The 18,973-nt window shown below is 49.6% G+C and overlaps 1 protein-coding gene across 2 annotated transcripts; it reads right to left on the bottom strand.

The window, feature by feature from the left end:
• Positions 1 to 2,580: 2,580 nt before the first annotated feature.
• On the bottom strand, positions 2,581 to 17,611 carry LOC132828713 (zinc finger protein 239-like). Of its 2 annotated transcripts, XR_009646143.1 has the most exons (3): positions 17,547 to 17,611; positions 3,649 to 5,892; positions 2,581 to 2,622 (listed from the first exon to the last, which is right to left on the bottom strand). XR_009646143.1 is itself a non-coding variant. In XM_060845805.1 (2 exons), exon 2 carries the CDS (start codon positions 5,792 to 5,794, stop codon positions 4,757 to 4,759), a length of 1,038 nt encoding a protein of 345 aa, XP_060701788.1. In that variant the 5' UTR covers positions 5,795 to 5,892; positions 17,547 to 17,611; the 3' UTR covers positions 2,945 to 4,756. The 2 variants fall into 2 exon arrangements, 1 of the variants encoding a protein (XP_060701788.1); XM_060845805.1 differs by lacking the exon at positions 2,581 to 2,622 and having other exon boundaries at positions 2,945 to 5,892.
• Between the last annotated feature and the right edge of the window lie 1,362 nt (positions 17,612 to 18,973).

Genomic DNA, 18,973 nt, shown 5'->3' on the forward strand with positions numbered 1-18,973 from the left:
AATTATATTAAATAAAAGCTTTTTTAGATGATTTGGTGAGTGTGGTGGGGGTGGGTGATCCACTTTGCCCAAGTCTTGGGAGGAGCACTGTAGACTCAGATTTGCTGAGTCACCGCCATCTTGAATCCCCCCCATAGGATCCACTTTCAAAAAAAAAAATCGCCCACTGAATATAGAGTTGAGAAGAATTCTTTCTCAGAGTGACATGAATCTTTGAAATTCTCAGCTCCAGTGACTGATGGACAGAGCATCATTGAATATTCTCAAGGCAGCGTTAAATAGATTCTTTACTAACAAGCAGGTCGAGAGGTACGGGGGCGGGGGCTTAGTAATGTGGAATGGAGGCCAAATCAGGCCAGGAATGAACTTATTAAATGGGGGAGCTGGTTGAATGGGCAAAGTGACTGACGACAACAGTTGTGTGCTGTTGTCTATATTCACACAAAAGTTACACACATCAGGTTTGTGTTAAGCACATACAGACATTAAAAGCATCTTGTATGGTTCATTTTGAAAGATTCTCTTTCCATCCCTCACCTCCGTAGACCCATACAGCACAGCAACAGACCAACCAGTCCATGCTGACCCGTAATCTCAAACTAAACTAGTTCCCACGTGCCTGTGTTTGGCCCTTATTCCTTCGAACATATTCATGTATTTACCTAAATGTCTTTTAAACACTGCAACTGTACCTGCATCCACCACTTCCTCTGGAAGTTCATTCCACACACAAACTACTGTGTCAAGTAAAAGACTGCCTCTTGTGTCTTGTTAAATCTCCCTCCCCTCACCTTAAAAATATGCCCCAAATCTTGAAAGCCCCCACCCGAGGGAAATGACACCTTCTAATCACCTTATCTACACCCCTTGTGATTACATAATGCTACCCTCTATAAAGTCACCCCTGTACCTATTACTCTCCAATGAAAAAAGTCCCAGCCTATCCATATAACTCAAACCCTCTATTCCCAATAAGAACAGGAGAGTGGACAACGCCACCGCCTTGTGGCCGATCAGTTGAAGCTGATCACTTCAACTCCCCCTCCCACTGGGACATCTAAGTCCAGGTCCTCCTCCGTCGCCAAATCCTAGCCACCCCACGCCTGGAGCAATTGGGCCTCATCTTTCGCTGAGGGACCCTCCAACCACGTGGGATCAATGTGGATTTCACCAGTTTCCTGATCTCCCCTCCCCCCACCCCCACGTTATCCCAGATCCAACTCTCCACTGTCCGACCTGTCCATCATCTTTCCCACCTAACCGTTCCACCCTCCTCTCTGACTTATCATTCCCCACCTTCAATTCCTCGCTACCTTCCCCCAGCCCCACCCGATTTCTCTCTCAGCCCTCTTGCCCCCACTTCCTAAGAGCTTATGCTCGAAACGTTGACACTCCTGCTCCCCGGATGCTGCCTGACTAGCTGCGCTTTTCCAGCGTCACATGTTTTGACTCTGATCGCCAACATCTGCAGTCCCCACTTTCTCCTTGCTGAGTTTCTCCAGTAATTTTCAGCCAATGAGGGAAGCTCCAGCCTTAGTCCCGCCTCTCATTTGCTTCAATTTGTCAGAGGGCTTCTGCTACTGATTGGTCCTCCAATTTTGCCCCTTCTTGCTATTGGTCTGGGTCTGCAGCCAATCAACCGACCCCATCCCCCAATGTGGGTCAAGGAATGCCGAGTGTTTACTTTTTCCTTGAGGTTACCTCTTCCAAGAGTGAAAGTGAGGGATAATCCTGACTCTGAGTCCTAGAGTTATGCAACACAGAAACAAACCATTCGGTCCAAATTGTTCATGCCGACCAGATATCCTAAATTAATCTAGTCCCATTAGCCAGCAATGGCCATGTCCCTCTAAACCCTTTCTATTCATAGATAAGATCGAAAAGGCAGCTGGATATGTACCAGCTATGTTCATTGTACAGAACGTGGACGATAGTGGTGGGCAGTGTTCATTCTAAAGGAATCCCAACTGAAACAGCGATCGTTAATGACCATTTTCACATGATGAATGACCTGCTAAATAGCTGATTTGTGGTTTCCCAGAAGCATTGTTTTGGAAGGTGCCTGGGTATGTTGTTGCACTGCACCTTGTCGTTGGTACATGTTTGGAAACAAATTGCTCCTGATTCGTTCCCCCGGCTGTTTGTATGCAGAACGTGGTTTAACATTTACTGTTGACTGTTGATTACCACTGGCTTAACAGTGGTCTGCTACACCCTCTGCTTGTGAACGCTTTCTTTGCAAGAACTGCAGTAACGCCACTCTAACAGTAGAGGTAGGGTTTAATTCACACTTAGACCTACCTGTTGTGTGGAGGGTCTCTACCCAGGCAAATCTACAGAGAGATTTTGAGACGATTTGTAGCTCAGGTTGAGGTTCTGGATGTCGGTTTGCTCGCTGAGCTGGAAGGTTCATTTCCAGATGTTTCGTCACCCTACTAAGTAACATCTTCAGTGAGCCTCCGGACGAAGCACTGTTGATGAAACATATAAATAGAAAGCAGGAATTATCAGCAGTGCTTCACCCAGAGGCCCACTGAAGATGTTACTTAGTAGGGTGACGAAACGTCTGGAAATGAACCTTCCAGCTCAGCGAGCAAACCTACATCCAGTAAAGAGAGACACCTGAATAAAAAAAAGGTAGAGATTATCAGATTATTAACACTTCAGTACAAAACAACCAAGATCTACCCCTTTATCAACGTCTTTGCTATTAAGAGCGAGTTTAACAAGTCCAGAATTGGAGTCAGAAATCTTCAGTTCCTTTCTTGGGGGTTGGCTAGTCAAGAGACCAGGAGCTGCAAACAGTTTCTTCTCTTTAAAAAGAAATTCCTACATCAGACATCGAAGGAGTATTGCAGAAACTTAGTCTAATTCAATGCTTTCACAAAGGAAAGCCAATCCCTGAAGACAGCACACATACAGAATTCTGCCTAATATCGTGCAGGTCAGAGATTTGACCTTGTTTTGAGAGGGGGAAGGTTGAGATAATCAGTGGATGTACTAGGAAACATCATTCATCCCTGAACTGCCTGCCTATTTCAATATGGTGGAATTAAAAAGCAGTCGGTTTCAGCACTGGAAGCATATTGCGACCAAGCCTCCTTGGCAAGAAAAACTGAGAGACAGGGGACTGAGAGACAAGAGACTGAGAGAAAGGGGATTCAGACAAAGGCTTGCGCAACAGATAAAACAACTTCTGATGGAAAGAAAACCAAAGAAAACTTACAGCCCAGGAACAGGCTCTTCGGCCCTCCAAGCCTGAGCTGATTAAAATCTACTGTCTAAACCTGTCACCCAATTCCGAAGCATCTGTATCCCTCTGCTCCCCACCTACCCATGCATCTGTCCAGACACAGCTTAAATGAATCTACCATGCCTGCCTCTCCCACCTCTGCTGGCAACGCATTCCAGACGCCCACCACCCTCTGTGTGAAGTACTTGCCGCGTGTATCCCTCATGAACTTTCCACCTCTCACCTTGAAAGCGTGACCTCTCATTACTGAATCTTTCACCCTGGGAAAAAACTGGTCTCTACCCACCCTGTCTATACCCTTCGTGATTTTATAAACCACAATCAGGTCCCCCCTCAATCTCTTTTTCCTAATGAAAATAAACCTAACCTACTCAACCTCTTTTCACAGCTCGCACCTTCCATACCAGGCAACATCCTCGTAAACCTTCTCTGCACCCTCTCCAAAGCATCCACATCCTTTTGGTAATGTGGCGACCAGAACTGTACACAGGATTCCAAATGCGGCCGAACCAATGTCTTGTACAGTGTTAACATGATCTGTCAGCTCTTATACTCAATACCCCATCCAATGAAAGTGGGGCAATAAACAGATCTTCTTGATATAACTGCAATCCTTCTGTGTTGGGGTTTTTTGTTGGACACAGTAACACAACTTTTTAAACAGTTTCCAACACAATAGTTTGTCCTATCAGGAGGGATAGAAGCTGGTGATGTCTCACTGACTCTGAACAGGTTTTCACAAGGTTTCTGCTCCTTCCAGTCACATGATTAAATCAGGGCATTTAATATGTTTTTAAAAAACAGTCACTGAATATATACAGGTAAACGTTAAAGTTGGTTGAAAATGTTTTGTGTCGATACATGAGGAAAAGCAGACATCTCAACACCGACCATAACAAATCCATGACTAAAATTCCTCCAGCTTAAATACATCCATTCTCCCTCAGTTTCCGGTCACTCAGCCAATTCTGTATCCACGTCCCCTTCATTGCAGGAGCTTTAACTTTGCTCACTGGTCTGTTGTGTGGCATTGTATCAGTTACCCTTTGGAGGTCCACACACATACACACACACACCACATCAACTGATGAACTTTACAAAAAATCTCTAGCAGTGACCATTTTGCCTTAAAATTAATGCTAACTCTGATTAATTAACCAGTAATTACTGATATGAATTTTAATTGGTCTCTAATGAATACTTGCAGAAGAATCCTCATCGCTGCTGTTCCATTGACTGAACTGGTCTTTATGGCCATTTTACAACAAGGGGCCTGACATTTGCAATTCTTCTGTCCTCTGGCACCATCCCTGTGTAAGGCAGATTAGAATATTATGGCAGTATCGCTGCAGTTTCTATTTTCACTTCCCTCAGTGCTGTTGTTGGCATCTCCTCCGGTCCCGGAGCCTATCATGTTTAAGGACAGAAAACAGTACCTCTTAGTTAATCAATAATAAACCACTTGAGAGAGTCTGAATCCACAACAACGTTCGATCCCTCCAGTTATTTGTGAACTCGCTGGTGTCTCAGGAGGTGGGACGACTGAGTGAATCCTTTGCCACAGTCAGAGCAAGTGAATGGTCTCTCCCCCGTGTGAAGACGGTGGTGGACAGTGAGTTGGGATGAGTGCTTGAACCCTGTCCCACAGTAGGAGCACCTGAATGGCCGCTCATCCGTGTGAACCCGCTGGTGTGCCTGCAGAATGGACGAGGCCGTGAACGCCTTGCCGCACGCAGAGCAGCTGAACGGCTTTTCCCCAGTGTGAGACCGCTGGTGGACCAGCAGGTGGGTGAGCTGGGCGAATCCCTTTCCGCACTCCGGGCAGGGGAAGGGTCTCTCCCCGGTGTGCGTTCGATGGTGCGTCAGCAGATGGGTTAACTGAGTGAATCCCTTCCCGCAGGTGGAGCAGGTGAACGGCCTGTCTCCGGTGTGAACCCGCTGGTGTAGAGCGAGTTGAGACGAGCGCTTGAAACCAGCCTCGCAGTGGGAGCACCTGAACGGCCTCTCGTCCGTGTGAACACGCTGATGGGACGTTTGCTCCTCGGAGCTTTTGTAGCACTTCCCGCACTCTGGGCACTTGAAAGGCCTCTTATCGGTGTGAACCCGCTGGTGTCGCAGCACGTTGGATAACTGAGCGAATCCTTTCCCACAGTCGGAGCAGGTGAACGGCTTCTCCCCCGTGTGCACGCGCTGGTGCGTCAGCAAGTGGGTGAACTGGGTGAAACCCTTCCCACAGTCAGGGCAGGTGAACGGCCTCTCCCCGGTGTGAATTCGCTGGTGGGTCAGCAGGTCAGATAGCTGAGTGAAGCCCTTCCCACACTTGGTGCAGGTGAACGGCCTCTCCCCGGTGTGAATGCGCCGGTGAATTTCCACCTTTGATGGGGAGATAAACCCCTTCCCGCAGTCTCCGCATTTCCACGGCTTCCCCCCACCGTCACCGCGTCTAGGTTTTGACGGATCAGACGATCGGGTGAATCCTCGTCCACACACAGCACCTGTGTCTGGTTTCTCTCCACTGAGAACGGTGCTGTTTTCTTCCATTTGCAAAATTCAGGTTAAGACAAACTGAGTGACTGTCAGACTCTGATTCAACATTTGGTTTAGCTGCCCCCAACTGCAAACACTATCCTTGTGGTCTCCTGTGAAATAGGTGGGGGAGGGGGAAGAGAAAAAAAATGAGTGAGAGAGAACCCAGAAAACTGGGAAGACAAGTTGGGAAAATCGAGCTGATTAAATCTGGTCATTTGTAGGGCTGGCCCTGGGAGAAAGTTAGCACGAAAGCGAATGGATTGTCACAAAAACCCAGTTGTTCACAAATGTCTTTCAGGGAAGGGGACATTCCACCTGGTCTGGTCTAACATAAAACTCTAATCTGTAATAGGATGAGGCGGGGGATGTCGGCATTTGGGGTTGTAGGCAGAGAGAAAATAACTTTGGACAAGCAGAGATACACAACAGAGATAATTATCGTTGATTTCAATAATGCTTACATTTTAAGTTGATAAAATTATTCTTTCTTCCTTGCAAGGTCACATCGGTCAAAATATTAGCTCTAAATTTCTCTCAGTAATCAATTTTTTTCGCCGAGCTAGATTCGAAATCTAAAAGTAATTTCGGGTTACAAGAAATCTCTTCCAGTCTTACCACTTAAGCACGACACCCACACCTAGTTCAGACACACGGAAGACTCTCTGGCCTTCCTAGGAATGTAAAACAAAGGGACAGGCAGGTGGGAAAGGAGAGGGATATGAAACAGCTTCCAATTTGATCAGAAATTTCCCAATCCTTGAACTTTCACCATCCGAAAGGACCAGTCCAGCTGAAGAATGTGAACACCGTCACTTCCCAGTCACACACCATCCTCACTTGTATGACAGCCAGCACAGGATTAGCAGACAAATTCCTCCATTTCAATATTGGGACGATTGAAGCCATTACCTTCATTCCCTTGGTCGGATTGTGCTCCCTCAGCACCGACTCCATCCGTCTCCCTGGCAAACGTCTGAGGCTGAACTAGACTGTTCACAATCACAGAGAAATATTTCACCCTAGCCACATATCCCCATCATCACCAAGACCACCTACTGCCACCTCAGTCACATCCCCTAACTCTATCCGAGTCTAACCTCATCTGCTGCAGAAACGTCATCCATTCCTTTGTTTCCTGTAGACTTAACAATCCAAATACACTCCCAAATAAATATTAAATCACTCCACTGATACTGGCTATTCCATCAGTTACCAAGGCCATAAAGTCTGGAGTTTCCTCTCTCAAACTCCCTGTCTCTTTACCTTCCTTACCTCCTTTAAGACACCCCTTCATACCTTGTTATTAGGCAAAACGTTTGGTCACCTGCCCCAACATCTTCGTATGGACCCCAGTGTCAAATATCACATTCAGACATTTTTTGTGAAGCAGAGTCATAGAGCTGTACAGCATGGAAACAGACTTTCTGGTCCAACTCATCCATGACAACCAGATATCTTCAATTAATCCAGTCCCATTTGCCAGCGTTTGGCCCATATCCCCCTAAACCCTTCCTATTCATATTTGGCGAGTCGACTTCTATTGCAACAGTAGTTGACTCACCAATTTTAAGGGCATTTAAATGGTCACTGGATGAGAATGGAATAGTGTCGGTTAGATGGGCTTCAGATTGGTTCCACAGGTCGGCACGACATCGAAGGCCGAAGGGCCTGGACTGCGCTGGAATGTTCTGTGTACCCATCCAGATGTTTTTAAACTGATTCTTAGTGCACCAGCCTCCACCACCTTCTCTGGCAGCTCATTCCACACAGACGTTACTCTCTGCATGAGAAAGTTGCCCATTAGGTTCCTTTTAAATCTTTCCTCTCTCACCTTAAACCTATGCCCTCTAGTTCTGGACTCACCCACTCCAGGGAAAATACCTTGTCTATTTACCCTATCCATGCCCCTCATGATTTTATAAACCTCAGCTTCCCATGCTCCAGGGAAAACAGCCCCAGCCTGTTCAGCCTCTCCCTGCAGCTCAAACCCTCCAACCCTGGCAATATCCTTGTAAGTCTTTTCTGAACCCTTTCAAGTTTCACAACATCCATCCTATAGCAGGAAGACCAGAAATGAATGCAGTATTCCAAAACTGGCCGAACCAATGTCCTGTACAAACGCCTTGGAACATTGCATTACTTTACAATCATTCAAAGTTTGTGGGAAGATTTGTAGCTCGGGTGCTCGTGCTTGTGGTACTGTTCGCCGAGCAGGGAGTTTGTGTTGCAGACGTTTCGTCCCCTGTCTAGGTGACATCCTCAGTGCTTGGGAGCCTCCTGTGAAGTACTTCTGTAATCTTTCCCCCGGCATTTATAGTCCAAGCACATCGACCTGGACCCAATATACCGACCACTGCAGCGGACAGCTGGAACTGACAACCAGAAGCGGCAGATTCAAACCACTACAAATACCGGGGGAAAGATCACAGAAGCGCTTCACAGGAGGCTCCCAAGCACTGAGGATGTCACCTAGACAGGGGACGAAACGTCTGCAACACAAATTCCCAGCTTGGCGAACAGAACCACAACAACTTTATAATCATGGTAGAAATACAGACGTTTACTGCTGATTTGGACACGTGATACCATTACTTCAACATCAATGGGTGGATAACCTCTTATCTACCAGCATTGTCGGAAACCAGAGCACATCCGATAAAAGTAAAATTTCAAAACCAGGAGTGGGTCTGGATGCAGTCATTAGGGAGAAATGGTTCCCGTCTATAAAATGGGTGGCACGGTAGCTCAGTGGTTAGCATTGCTGCCTCACAGCGCCAGGGTCCCAGGTTCGATTCCAACCTTCGACTGTGTGGAGTTTGTACATTCTCCCCGTGTCTGTGCGGGTTTCCTCCGGGTGCTCTGGTTTTCCCCCCACAGTCCAAAGATGTGCGGGTCAGGGTGAATTGCTAAATTGCCCCATAGTGTTAGGTACATTCGTCAGAGGGAAATGGGTCTGCGTGGGTTACCCTTCAGAGAGGGTCAGCCTGGATATGTTGGGCCGAAGGGCCTGTTTCCACACTGTAGGGATATCCAATCTCATAAACAACAGGGCTGAAATTTAAAGTGATTGGCTAGTTAACTAATCTGATGCAAGATAACACTGTACCCCATAATGAGTGATTTGTGACTGGAATACACTGCCTGGAAGTGCAGGGAAGGCGGGTTCAATAACACATTGGAGGTTATTCAAAGATAAAGTGTGCAAAGATACAGGGGAACGTCAGGGAGACGGCGCTGTGCCATAACGCTCATTGGCTGGGAAGCCTCCTTGGGTATTCTAAGAGTTATGCGGAGAGAGAGCGGGCGAGCTAACCTTTCGAGTCCAGATGACTCTTCGTCAGAGCTGAAGTGTGGAGGGGACAGTACTTACACGACAGTTTAGGGGTGCAGGTAGGTAGTGAGTGTTGGGTGCTGGGGAGAAAAGGATGTTGACAGTTCAGATTAAGAGATTGGAATGTGAGAATGGCAGAACAATGGTGTGTCTCCTGTCAGACTTGAAAGGGACAGACAGTCCCCACTGGGATTGGTGGGGGGGGGGGTGGGAAAACACGGTAACAAACCAAAAGAAAGGGAAGAAATGGGAATGGTTTACAATTTGAAGGTGTTGGGGGGGGGAGGGAGGAGGAGGAGTGACACGAAGATGTGTTTGGTGGTGGCGTTCTGCTGGAGTTGTCTGAAACGGCAGAGAATGATCCTTTGAATGCGGAGACTGGTGGACTGAAAATTGAGGACAAGGGGAGCCCGAGCAGGCTGTTGTGAGTAATGGGAGGGGGCAGGGGTACAAGCACAGCTGATAGGTCAGATGTGGCTGAGGGCCCTGTCAACCCCAGGGGGTGGGAAACCACAGGTACGGAAGGAGGAAGCCATGTCAGCAGCACCGTTTCGGAAGGTGGTATCATCCGAACAGCAACAACGGAGGTGAATGAATTGGGATAGAATCCCTGCAGGACATAGGGTGTGAAAAGCTGTAGTGAAGGGAGCTATGGGAGTCAGGGGCTCTGTAGTGGATGGCAGCAGATAGTTTATTCCCCAAAATGGAGACGGAGAGGTCAAGGAAAGGAAGGGAAGTATTGGGAATGGACCATGTGGAAGTTTTGGAGGGGTGGAAATTGGAGGCAAAATGAATGAAGTTTTCAAAATCCTCACGGGATGGCACGAAGCAGTCGTCGGTGTAGCGAGGAAAGAGTTGTTGGAGGGAGCCCGTCTGGGAATGGAACAAGGATTGTTCCAAATACCCCATAACAAACTGGGACCCATGTGGGTTAGCGTGGATGGGCATTTTGGTCAGCATGGACCCAGTTTGGGCCAAAGGGCCTCTCTCCATGCTGTAGGACTTGATGACCCTATGCCATACCCATAAAGAGGCAGGCATAACTGGGACCCATGCGGGTGCCCACGGCCGCTCCTTTGACTTGGCAGAAGTGAGATGAACTAAAGGAGAAATCGTTCAGTGGGAAACAAGCTCAGCCAGGCGGAGGAGAGAGACGGCAGACAGGAATCGTTCAGGCCTCCGGTCAAGGAAGAAGCCGAGAGCTCTTAGAGCATCCTGGTGTGGGGGGGGGCGGGATGGGGGTTGGGAGGGATTGCACATCCAGGGTGAACAGGAGGCAGTTAGGGCCAGGGAACTGGGAATTGCTCATATGGCAGAGAGCATCATAACTGGGCAGAGTCTGGACAAGTGGAGAGAGGATGGAGTCAAGGTTGGAGGAAATGAGCTCAGTGGGGCAGGTTGATACGATGGGTCTCCCGGGGCAGTCTGGATTGTGGATTTTGGGAAGGAGGTAGAAGTGGGCTGTCCAGGGCCGGGAGACTATGAGGTCAGAGGCAGTGGGGGAGGGGGGAGGAATCGCCAGAGGACAGCCCTGGCACCAGTGGATTGATTTTCAGATGTGGGGCCATGGTCAGGGGGAGTTAGGAAGAAGTGTCTGAGAGCTGGCAAGGTAACGGTCAGCATGCCAGACTACAACAGCAGCACATTCGCCAGCCGGTTTTCAAATAAAATAGAAATTATTTTCAAGATTACCAAATGAAACACAAACAGAACAGAATAAAATAACGTATGTAAAAACCCAACAGATTATCCCAACTTAACGATGGTGTTCCCAATACTTGCAACAGTGTCCCCTAAACACCCCTTGGTACTAAAGGTAAAGTCAAACACAGGGTCTTATGGGGGAAGAGGAGGAAAAGAGGGTGGGGAGAGAGAGAGAGAGAGAGAGAGAGAGAGAGAGAGAGAGAGAGAGAGAGAGAGAGAGAGAGAAAGAGAGACACACACACACACACACACACACACACACACACACACACACACACACAGAGAGAGAGAGAGAGAGAGAGAGAGAGAGACAAAGAAAGAGAGAGAGACAGACAGACACAGACAGAGAGAGATGGCAGCATGGCACACCCTCCTCCATGCCTGACTGCTTTCAGTGAATAGCCCGACCAAGCCAAAGAAAAGCTGGCTGGGAAAACTGGCTACTCCCCTTTCATTGTACAAGTCTGTTTTCACCTTGAAAGCCTTTTGTCTGAGGCAGTATCATGGGAATCAGACTCCCGACAGTGTAGAAACAGGTCATTTGGCCCAACAAGTCCACACGGACCCTCCGAAGAATAACCCACCCAGACCCATTCCCCTGTTACTCTACATTTCCCCCCGACTAACCTACACACCCCTGAACACTATGGGGCAATTTAGCATGGCCTCATCACCCTGACCTGCACATGTTTTAGACAGTGGGAGGAAACTTGGAGCACCCGGAGGAAACCCACGCAGACATGGGGAAAATGTGTAAAACTCCACACAGACAATGACCCGAGGCTGGAATTGAACCCGGGTCCCTGGCGCTGTGAAGCAGCAGTGCTAACCACTGAGCCACCGTGCTGCCCCAGTTAGCTACAATTAAACTGGCCCTTCAAACCCAGACTTTTTGGAAGGAGTGAGTGCGGAGAAGGAGGTTGTACATCATGACAATGCTAGCTCTCACCAGGACTGTCACTGATCTCATTACGTCTGGAGATCCTCCCCCCTCTCCCTCACTGCCTCAAACCTAGTCATCACCCAACCCTGGACAGCCCACTCCTACCTCCTTCCCAAAATCCACAAACCAGACTGCCCCGGGAGACCCATTGTATCAGTCTCTTCCTGCCCCACTGAACTCATTTCCTCCTACCTTGACTCCATCCTGTCTCCACTTGTCCAGACTCTGGCCGCGATTCCTCTGATGCCCTCCATTGTATTGATAATTCCCAGTTCCCTGGCCCTAACTGCCTCCTGTTCACCCTGGATGTGCAATCCCTCCCAACCCCCATCCCCCCAACCAGGATGCTCTAAGAGCTCTCGGCTTCTTCCTTGACCAGAGGCCTGAACGATTCCTGTCTGCCGTCTCTCTCCTCCGCCTGGCTGAGCTCGTCTCCCACTGAACGATTTCTCCTTTAGTTCATCTCACTTCTGCCAAGTCAAAGGAGCGGCCGTGGGCACCCACATGGGTCCCAGTTATGCCTGCCTCTTTATGAGTATGGCATAGGGTCAGCAAGTCCTACAGCATGGAGAGAGGCCCTTTGGCCCAAACTGGTCCATGCTGACCAAAATGCCCATCCACGCTAACCCCATTTCCCTGCACTTGGGCCCATATCCTTCTAAACCTTTCCTATCCACGTATTTGTCCGAATGCCTTTTAAATGTTGCTAATGTACCTGCCCCAACCACTTGCACTGGCAGCTCATTCCATATCTGTCCCACCCTCTGTGTAAAAAACAAAGTTGCGCCTCAGGTTCCCTTTTATTCCTTCCCCTCTCACCTTAAACTGATGCCCTCTCGTCCTCAATTCCCCAACGCTGGGAAAAAGACTGAGTGCATTCACCCTATCCATGCCTCTCATGATCTATAACTTCTATAACATCCCCTCTCAGTCTCCTACGCTCTAAAGAAAAAAAATTCCTAGCTTGTCCAACCTCTCCCTATAACTCAGACCATCGGTGTCCAGGCAACATCCTTGGAAATTTCTTCTGCACTCTTTCCAGTTTAATAACATCCTTCCTACAGCAAGGTGACCAAAACTGAACACAATACTCTGGAGTGCGGCCTCACCAATGTCCTGTATATCTGCAACATAAAACTTTCCAACTTCTGTACTCAGTGCCCTGACTGATGAAGGCCAGTGTACCAAATGCCTTCCTCACTGCCCTGTCGACCTGGGACTCCACTTTCAGAGAGCCATGCACCTGAACTCCAAGATCCCTCTGTTCCACTCCACCCCTTAAGGCCCTACCATTCACCCTGAAACCCCTACCTCGATTTGACTTTCCAACGTGAAGGACCTCACACTTCGCTATATTAAACGCCATTTCTCGGCCCGCTTCCCTCAGCTGATCAATGATGCGGAACGATCCTGGTTTCAGTTTCACACTGGCCCCCTCCCACAAATCTTCTCCGCACATCAGCGAACTGTTTGGGTGCTGCTTCGTTACCCCATTAGGACCGGTGAAGACGTCATTCATTTTGCCTCCAATTTCCATCCCTCCACAGCTTCCACATCGCCTACTCCTGACACTTCCCTTCCTTTCCTTGACCTCTCCGTCTCCATTACGGGGAATAAACTGTCCCGTTACCATCCGCTGCAAAGCCACTTGCTCCCATAGCTCCTTCCAATACAGTTCGGCACACCCCACATCCTGCAAGGACTCCTTCCCATTCTCCCAGTTCCTTCGCCTACATCGCGACGGTTAGGATGACGCCATCTTCCAAAGCAGCGCTGCTACCGTGGCTTCCATCCTCTGTGACCTATCACCCATCCTTCTATCCTTGCCCTTTCCCATCACTCACAACAGCGTGACTGGGTTCCTTCTTTCCTCATTTCTCAGTCCACCAGCCTCCGCATTCAAAGGATCATTCTCTGCCATTTCAAACAACAACAGCTCACCACCACCAAGCACATCTTCCCCCCCCTTCCCCCACCGTCTCCATTTGGCAGGGATGGTTCCCTGCAGGACACCCGAGTCCATTCCATAACCATCAACACCACACCCCCTCTCCACGGGGCACCTTCCCATGTCACCGCAGAAGGTGCCACCACCTGCCCCCTTCACCTCCTCCCTGCTCACCATCCAGCGTTTCACTTCCTCCCGACCTTGCGTCCTGTATTCGCCGCACCCAATGTGGCCTACTCTCCATCAGAGAAACCAAACGCAGACGGGGTGCCTGCTGTGTCACCTGGGCGCAACCACCCTTCCTGTAGCTGGTCACTTCAACACCGCGTCCCACTCGCACGGCCACGCGTCTCTCCTCGGCGTGCTGCAGCGGTCCAGCGAATCACTGCGCAAACTGGAGGACCAACATCTCATCTTCAGGCACGGCACTTTACAGCTTTCGAGAGTTAACATTGAGTTCAACACCTTTAAAAATTGTTAACCAGCTCCCATTTCTCCCCCTTTCTTTTGGCTTGTTACCATGTCCTCCCCCTCCCTGTGGGGACTGTCAGCCCCTTTCAAGTCTGACAGGAGACACACCATTGTTCTGCCATTCTCATATTCCGATCTCTTAACCTGAACGATCAACATCTTTTCTTGATCAGCACCCAACACTCGCTACCCGCCCCCACCCCTAAACTGTAGGACAAATGCCGTCCCCTCCACAGTTCAGCTGTCTGGCCCCTTATGGTCTCCAGAATTTGTTGTTTCCAGCATCTGCAGCAATTTGTTTCTGTTAGACTTCTGTTCGTTCTATATCTACACCACCAGAGCTGCAGAAGTTCAAACATATACGTCTGAGCCATGAGGATCCAGAATTTGCCTCCTTTCCTTCCATCTTACCACTCCGCCTTACCAACAGGAGAAAGCGAGGACTGCAGATACTGGAGGTCAGCACCGAGAGTGTGGTGCTGGAAAGGCGCAGCCGGTCAGGCAGCGCCTGAGGAGCAGGAGAAGCGATGTTCCCAGCATAAGGCATTTATCAGGAATGAGGGCTTGTGGGCCAAGGGGGCGGAGAGATAAATGAGAGGGGAGGGGTGGGGCTGGAGGGGAAGGTAGCTGGGAATGCGATAGGCAGATGGAGGTGGGGGAGAAGGTGACAGGTTAGAGAGGAGGGTGGAACAAATAGGTGGGAAGGAAGATTGACAGGTAGGACAGGTCAAGAGGGCAGTGCTGAGTTAGAAGGTTGCAACTGTGATAGGTGGGGGGAAAAATGAGGAAACTGGTGAAATCCACACTGACGCCCTGGGGTTGGAGGGCCCCAGGGTGGAAGATGAGGTGTGCTTCCTCCAGACGTCGGGTGGTTAGGGTTTGGCGATGGAGGCAGCCCAGGACCTGCACATCCTGGGAGTGGGAGGGGAAGTTAAAGTGTTCAGCCACAGGGGTGATGTTGTTCTGTGTCGGTGTCCCAGAGATGTTCTCTGAAATGATCTGCACCCTGTCTCCCTGACGTAGAGGAGACCATATTGGGTGCAATGGATACAGTAGATGACGTGCGGAAATGCGGGTAGATCTCTGATGGACGTGGAAGGATCCTTTGGCAGAGGTGGGCGTAGGTTTTGCAATTCTTGTGGTGGCAGAAGGTGCTGGGAGTGGAGTGCGAGTTGGTGGGGAGCATGGACCTGACAAGGGAATCGCAGAAGGAATGGTCTCTCCGGAACCCTCAACAATTTCTCCTTCCAATCCTCCCACTTCCTCCAGACCAAAGGGGGTAGGCATGGGCACCTGCATGGGTCCCAGCTGTGCTTGCCTCATTGTTGGGTAGATGGAACAGTCCATCTTCCACAACTACACCTTTTCCTCCGCTGCACTGATGACTGTATTGGCGCTACCTCATGCTCCCACGAGGAGGTTGAAGAGTTCACTTACACCTTTTACCCCAACCTCAAGTTCACCTGGACCATCTTAGCCCTCCCCTTCCTGGACCTCTCCATCTCCATTTCCAGTGATTGACTCAACACAAACACATACTACAAACCCACTGACTCTCTCAGCTTGTAGAGCTTATGCCCGAAATGTTGGTTCTCCTGCACCTCTGATGCTGCCTCAACTGCTGTGATTTTTCCAGCATCACACTCTCGACTCTGACGCCCACAACTACCTGGACTACACCTCCTCCCAACCTGCCTCCTGTAAAAATTATTCCCAATTCCTCCGCCTCCACTGCATCTGCTTCCTGGAGGTCCAGTTCCACCACAGAACATCTCAGGTGGCCTCCTCCTTCAAACACCACAATTTCCTCACCCACATGGTTGACAATGCCCAACAGCACATCTCATCCACTTCCCGCACTTCTACGCTTGAACCCAGCCCTCCAATCCCAACAAGGACAGAGCCCCTTGCTCCTCACCTTCCACTCCACCAGCCTCTGGATACATCACATCACCCTCCACTATTTCCATCACTGACAAACAGACCCCACCACCAGAGGTATATTTCCCTCCCGACCCCATCTGCATTCTGGAGAGACCATTCCCTCCGCGACTCCCTTGTCAGGTCCCACAACCCCCACCACACACCCCACCAATCCACCCTCCACTCCTGGCACCTTCCCCCTCCACCAGAAGACATGCAAAACCTAACTCCGCATCTCCTCCCTCACCTCCATCCAAGGCCCCAAAGGATCCTTCCACATCCAAAAGAGATTTACCTGTACTTCCCCACGTCATCTACTGCATCCGTTGCACCCAATGTGGTCTCCTCTACATTGGGGAGACAGGACACCAACGTGCAGATCGCTTCAGAGAACTTGTCTGGGACTCCCGCACTAAACAACCCCACTGCCCTGTGGCTGAACACTTTCACGCCCCCTCCCACTCCGCCAAGGACATGCAGGTCCTGAGCCTCATCCAACACCAAACTCTAACCACACATTACCTGAAGGAAGAACGCCTAATTTTTCACCTTGGGACCCTCCAACAACATGGGTTCAACATCGATTTCACCAGTGTCCTCATTTCTCCACCCCATCTTATCCCAGTTCCAACCTTCCAACTTGGCACCGCACTCTACCTCATCCCATCTAATCACTCCACCCTCCTCTCCAACATGTCATCTTTGCCACACCCCACCTTTATCTACCTATGGCATTCTCAGCTACCTTCCCCCCCTCCCAAGCCCCACACCCCTCCCATTTATCTCTCAGATCCCCTGGCCCACAAGCCTCATTCTTGATGAAGGGCTTATGCCTGAAATGTTGATTGCCCTGCCTGACTTGCTGTGCTTTTCCACCGCCACACTCTTCGACTCTGCCTTATCCATAGGGCACAGTGGGCGAAATGCTAATGACCTCCAAGTTACCTCCAGTCTGGAGAATGGGAAGCAAGTTCCTCCCAGTCATTCCAAACGTTGCCCCTCATAAAGATGGCCGCTGCGCAGCCCAACTGCCAAATGCCCCCTAGAAAGATGGCGGCCGCACACGGGAACCTCCTCCCTACCAACAACGGCCATGTGCCCCCTATAAAGATGGCCGCCGCGCACAGCCCCGCCACCCACAAGGCCAAGTGCCCCCGATAAAGATGGCCGCTGCGCACAGCCCTGCCACCCACAAGGCCAAGTGCCCCCTATAAAGATGGCCGCTGCGCACAGCCCCGCCACCCACAAGGCCACGTGCCCCCTATAAAGATGGCGGCAGTCACCCTGGGGCCTAACTTCGGCCAAAAAGCATCCAGTTGACAACACGTCCCCACTCCGTGCAAAGACAGCGCTGACGACTTGTTTTTCGGGGTTTTAGATTAAAACAAAGTGTTCAGGAATCCGCTCCACCCGTCGCTCTCGCCCCGCCCCACCTCATTCTCACCGTTCACGGACCGAAGGCGAAAAAAACGTCCGTCCGCCGTCATGAACAGACCCGCGCATGCTCCATAAACCGCCCGGGGCCGCGCCTGCGCACCACTCTCCTGTGTGTGGATTGGGAAGACAGTCACCGCGGGGAATGCTGGGTTTCAGTTCGGGGCGGGGAGAGCACACAGCCAACAACAAGAGTCTGCATTTGTATAACACCTTGAACAGTATAAAAACCTCCTGTGACCGCTGTTAGTCGGTAGTAAAATTTAAAAAAAGAAAATAAACAGGAGAAAAATAAATTCGTAACTTAATTACGTAACCGTTCAGTTTGCTTTTGTTTTTTAAATTAATCAAAAGCATAGAACAGCTTGGTCTATGTTTTTAGCTTTATTTCTTATTTTCATCACTTATATTATGTATATCTATAATGTAGTGTGTCCTTTTTCTTCTTTAAGCTGGTGATAGAATCATAAAATCCCGACAGTATGGATACAGGCCCTTCAGCCCAACAAGACCACACTGACCCTCCGAAGTGTAACCCAACCAGATCCACTCCCGGAATCTATTACTCTACATTTACCTCTAAATATTGCACCTAGCCTACAAATTCCTGAATGCTTATGGGCAATTTTGCACAGTCAATCCACATAACCTGCACGTCTTTGGATTGTGGGAGGAAACTCACGCAGACATGGAGAGTCATACAGATGTACAGCATGGAAACAGGCCCTTCGGTCCAACCTGTCCATGCCGACCAGAGATCCCAAACCAATCTAGTCCCACCTGCCAGACTCAGCCCATATCCCACCAAACCCTTCCTATTCATATACCCATCCAATTGCCTCTTAAATGTTGCAATTGTACCAGCCTCCACCACATGTGAGAGAATGTGCAAACTCCACGCAGTCTCCCAAGGCTGGGATCGAACCCGGGTCCCTGGCGCTGTGAGGCAGCAGTGCTAACCACTGAGCCACTGTACTGCCATAATTATTCATACTTCACTGTACTCCTGTTCTTTTCGAACATGTAACAACTAATCTAATTCTAGAAGAAGAGCTGGAAGTGTCAGCCAGCGAACTGGTGGAGAACAAACTCAACGGCAGAGTTAAAGAGAAAGGAGAAGGCCTGTGAGACATGGGACAGCACTCACTGTGGAGATGGTGGTGGTCGGCTGGCGATGGGTGATGATGTGGCCTGTTTTACTACCCACTGTTTACATTGGTACACGTCACCCCTGATCGAAAAAACTCCAGGGGCTCCTTCAAAGCTGCACTCAGGGCCGAATGGCCACTTTCTGTGCTGGCAGTTTTTTTCCCACAGCCTGTGTGTGGCCAGTGTGCACTGGATTGATTCTTGAGATGAATTGTGTGTGTCCCAGGAGGAAAGATTCAATGGACAGATTCTGTTCTCTCTGGAGGTTAGAACAAGGAGAAGCCATGA

Source organism: Hemiscyllium ocellatum, chromosome 27 (genome assembly GCF_020745735.1).
Source record: "Hemiscyllium ocellatum isolate sHemOce1 chromosome 27, sHemOce1.pat.X.cur, whole genome shotgun sequence".
Lineage (NCBI taxonomy): Eukaryota > Metazoa > Chordata > Chondrichthyes > Orectolobiformes > Hemiscylliidae > Hemiscyllium > Hemiscyllium ocellatum.

Bases quoted from the DNA above. Each gene is read 5' to 3' on its own strand.
- LOC132828713 (XM_060845805.1), bottom strand. From the start codon at position 5,794: ATGGAAGAAAACAGCACCGTTCTCAGTGGAGAGAAACCAGACACAGGT.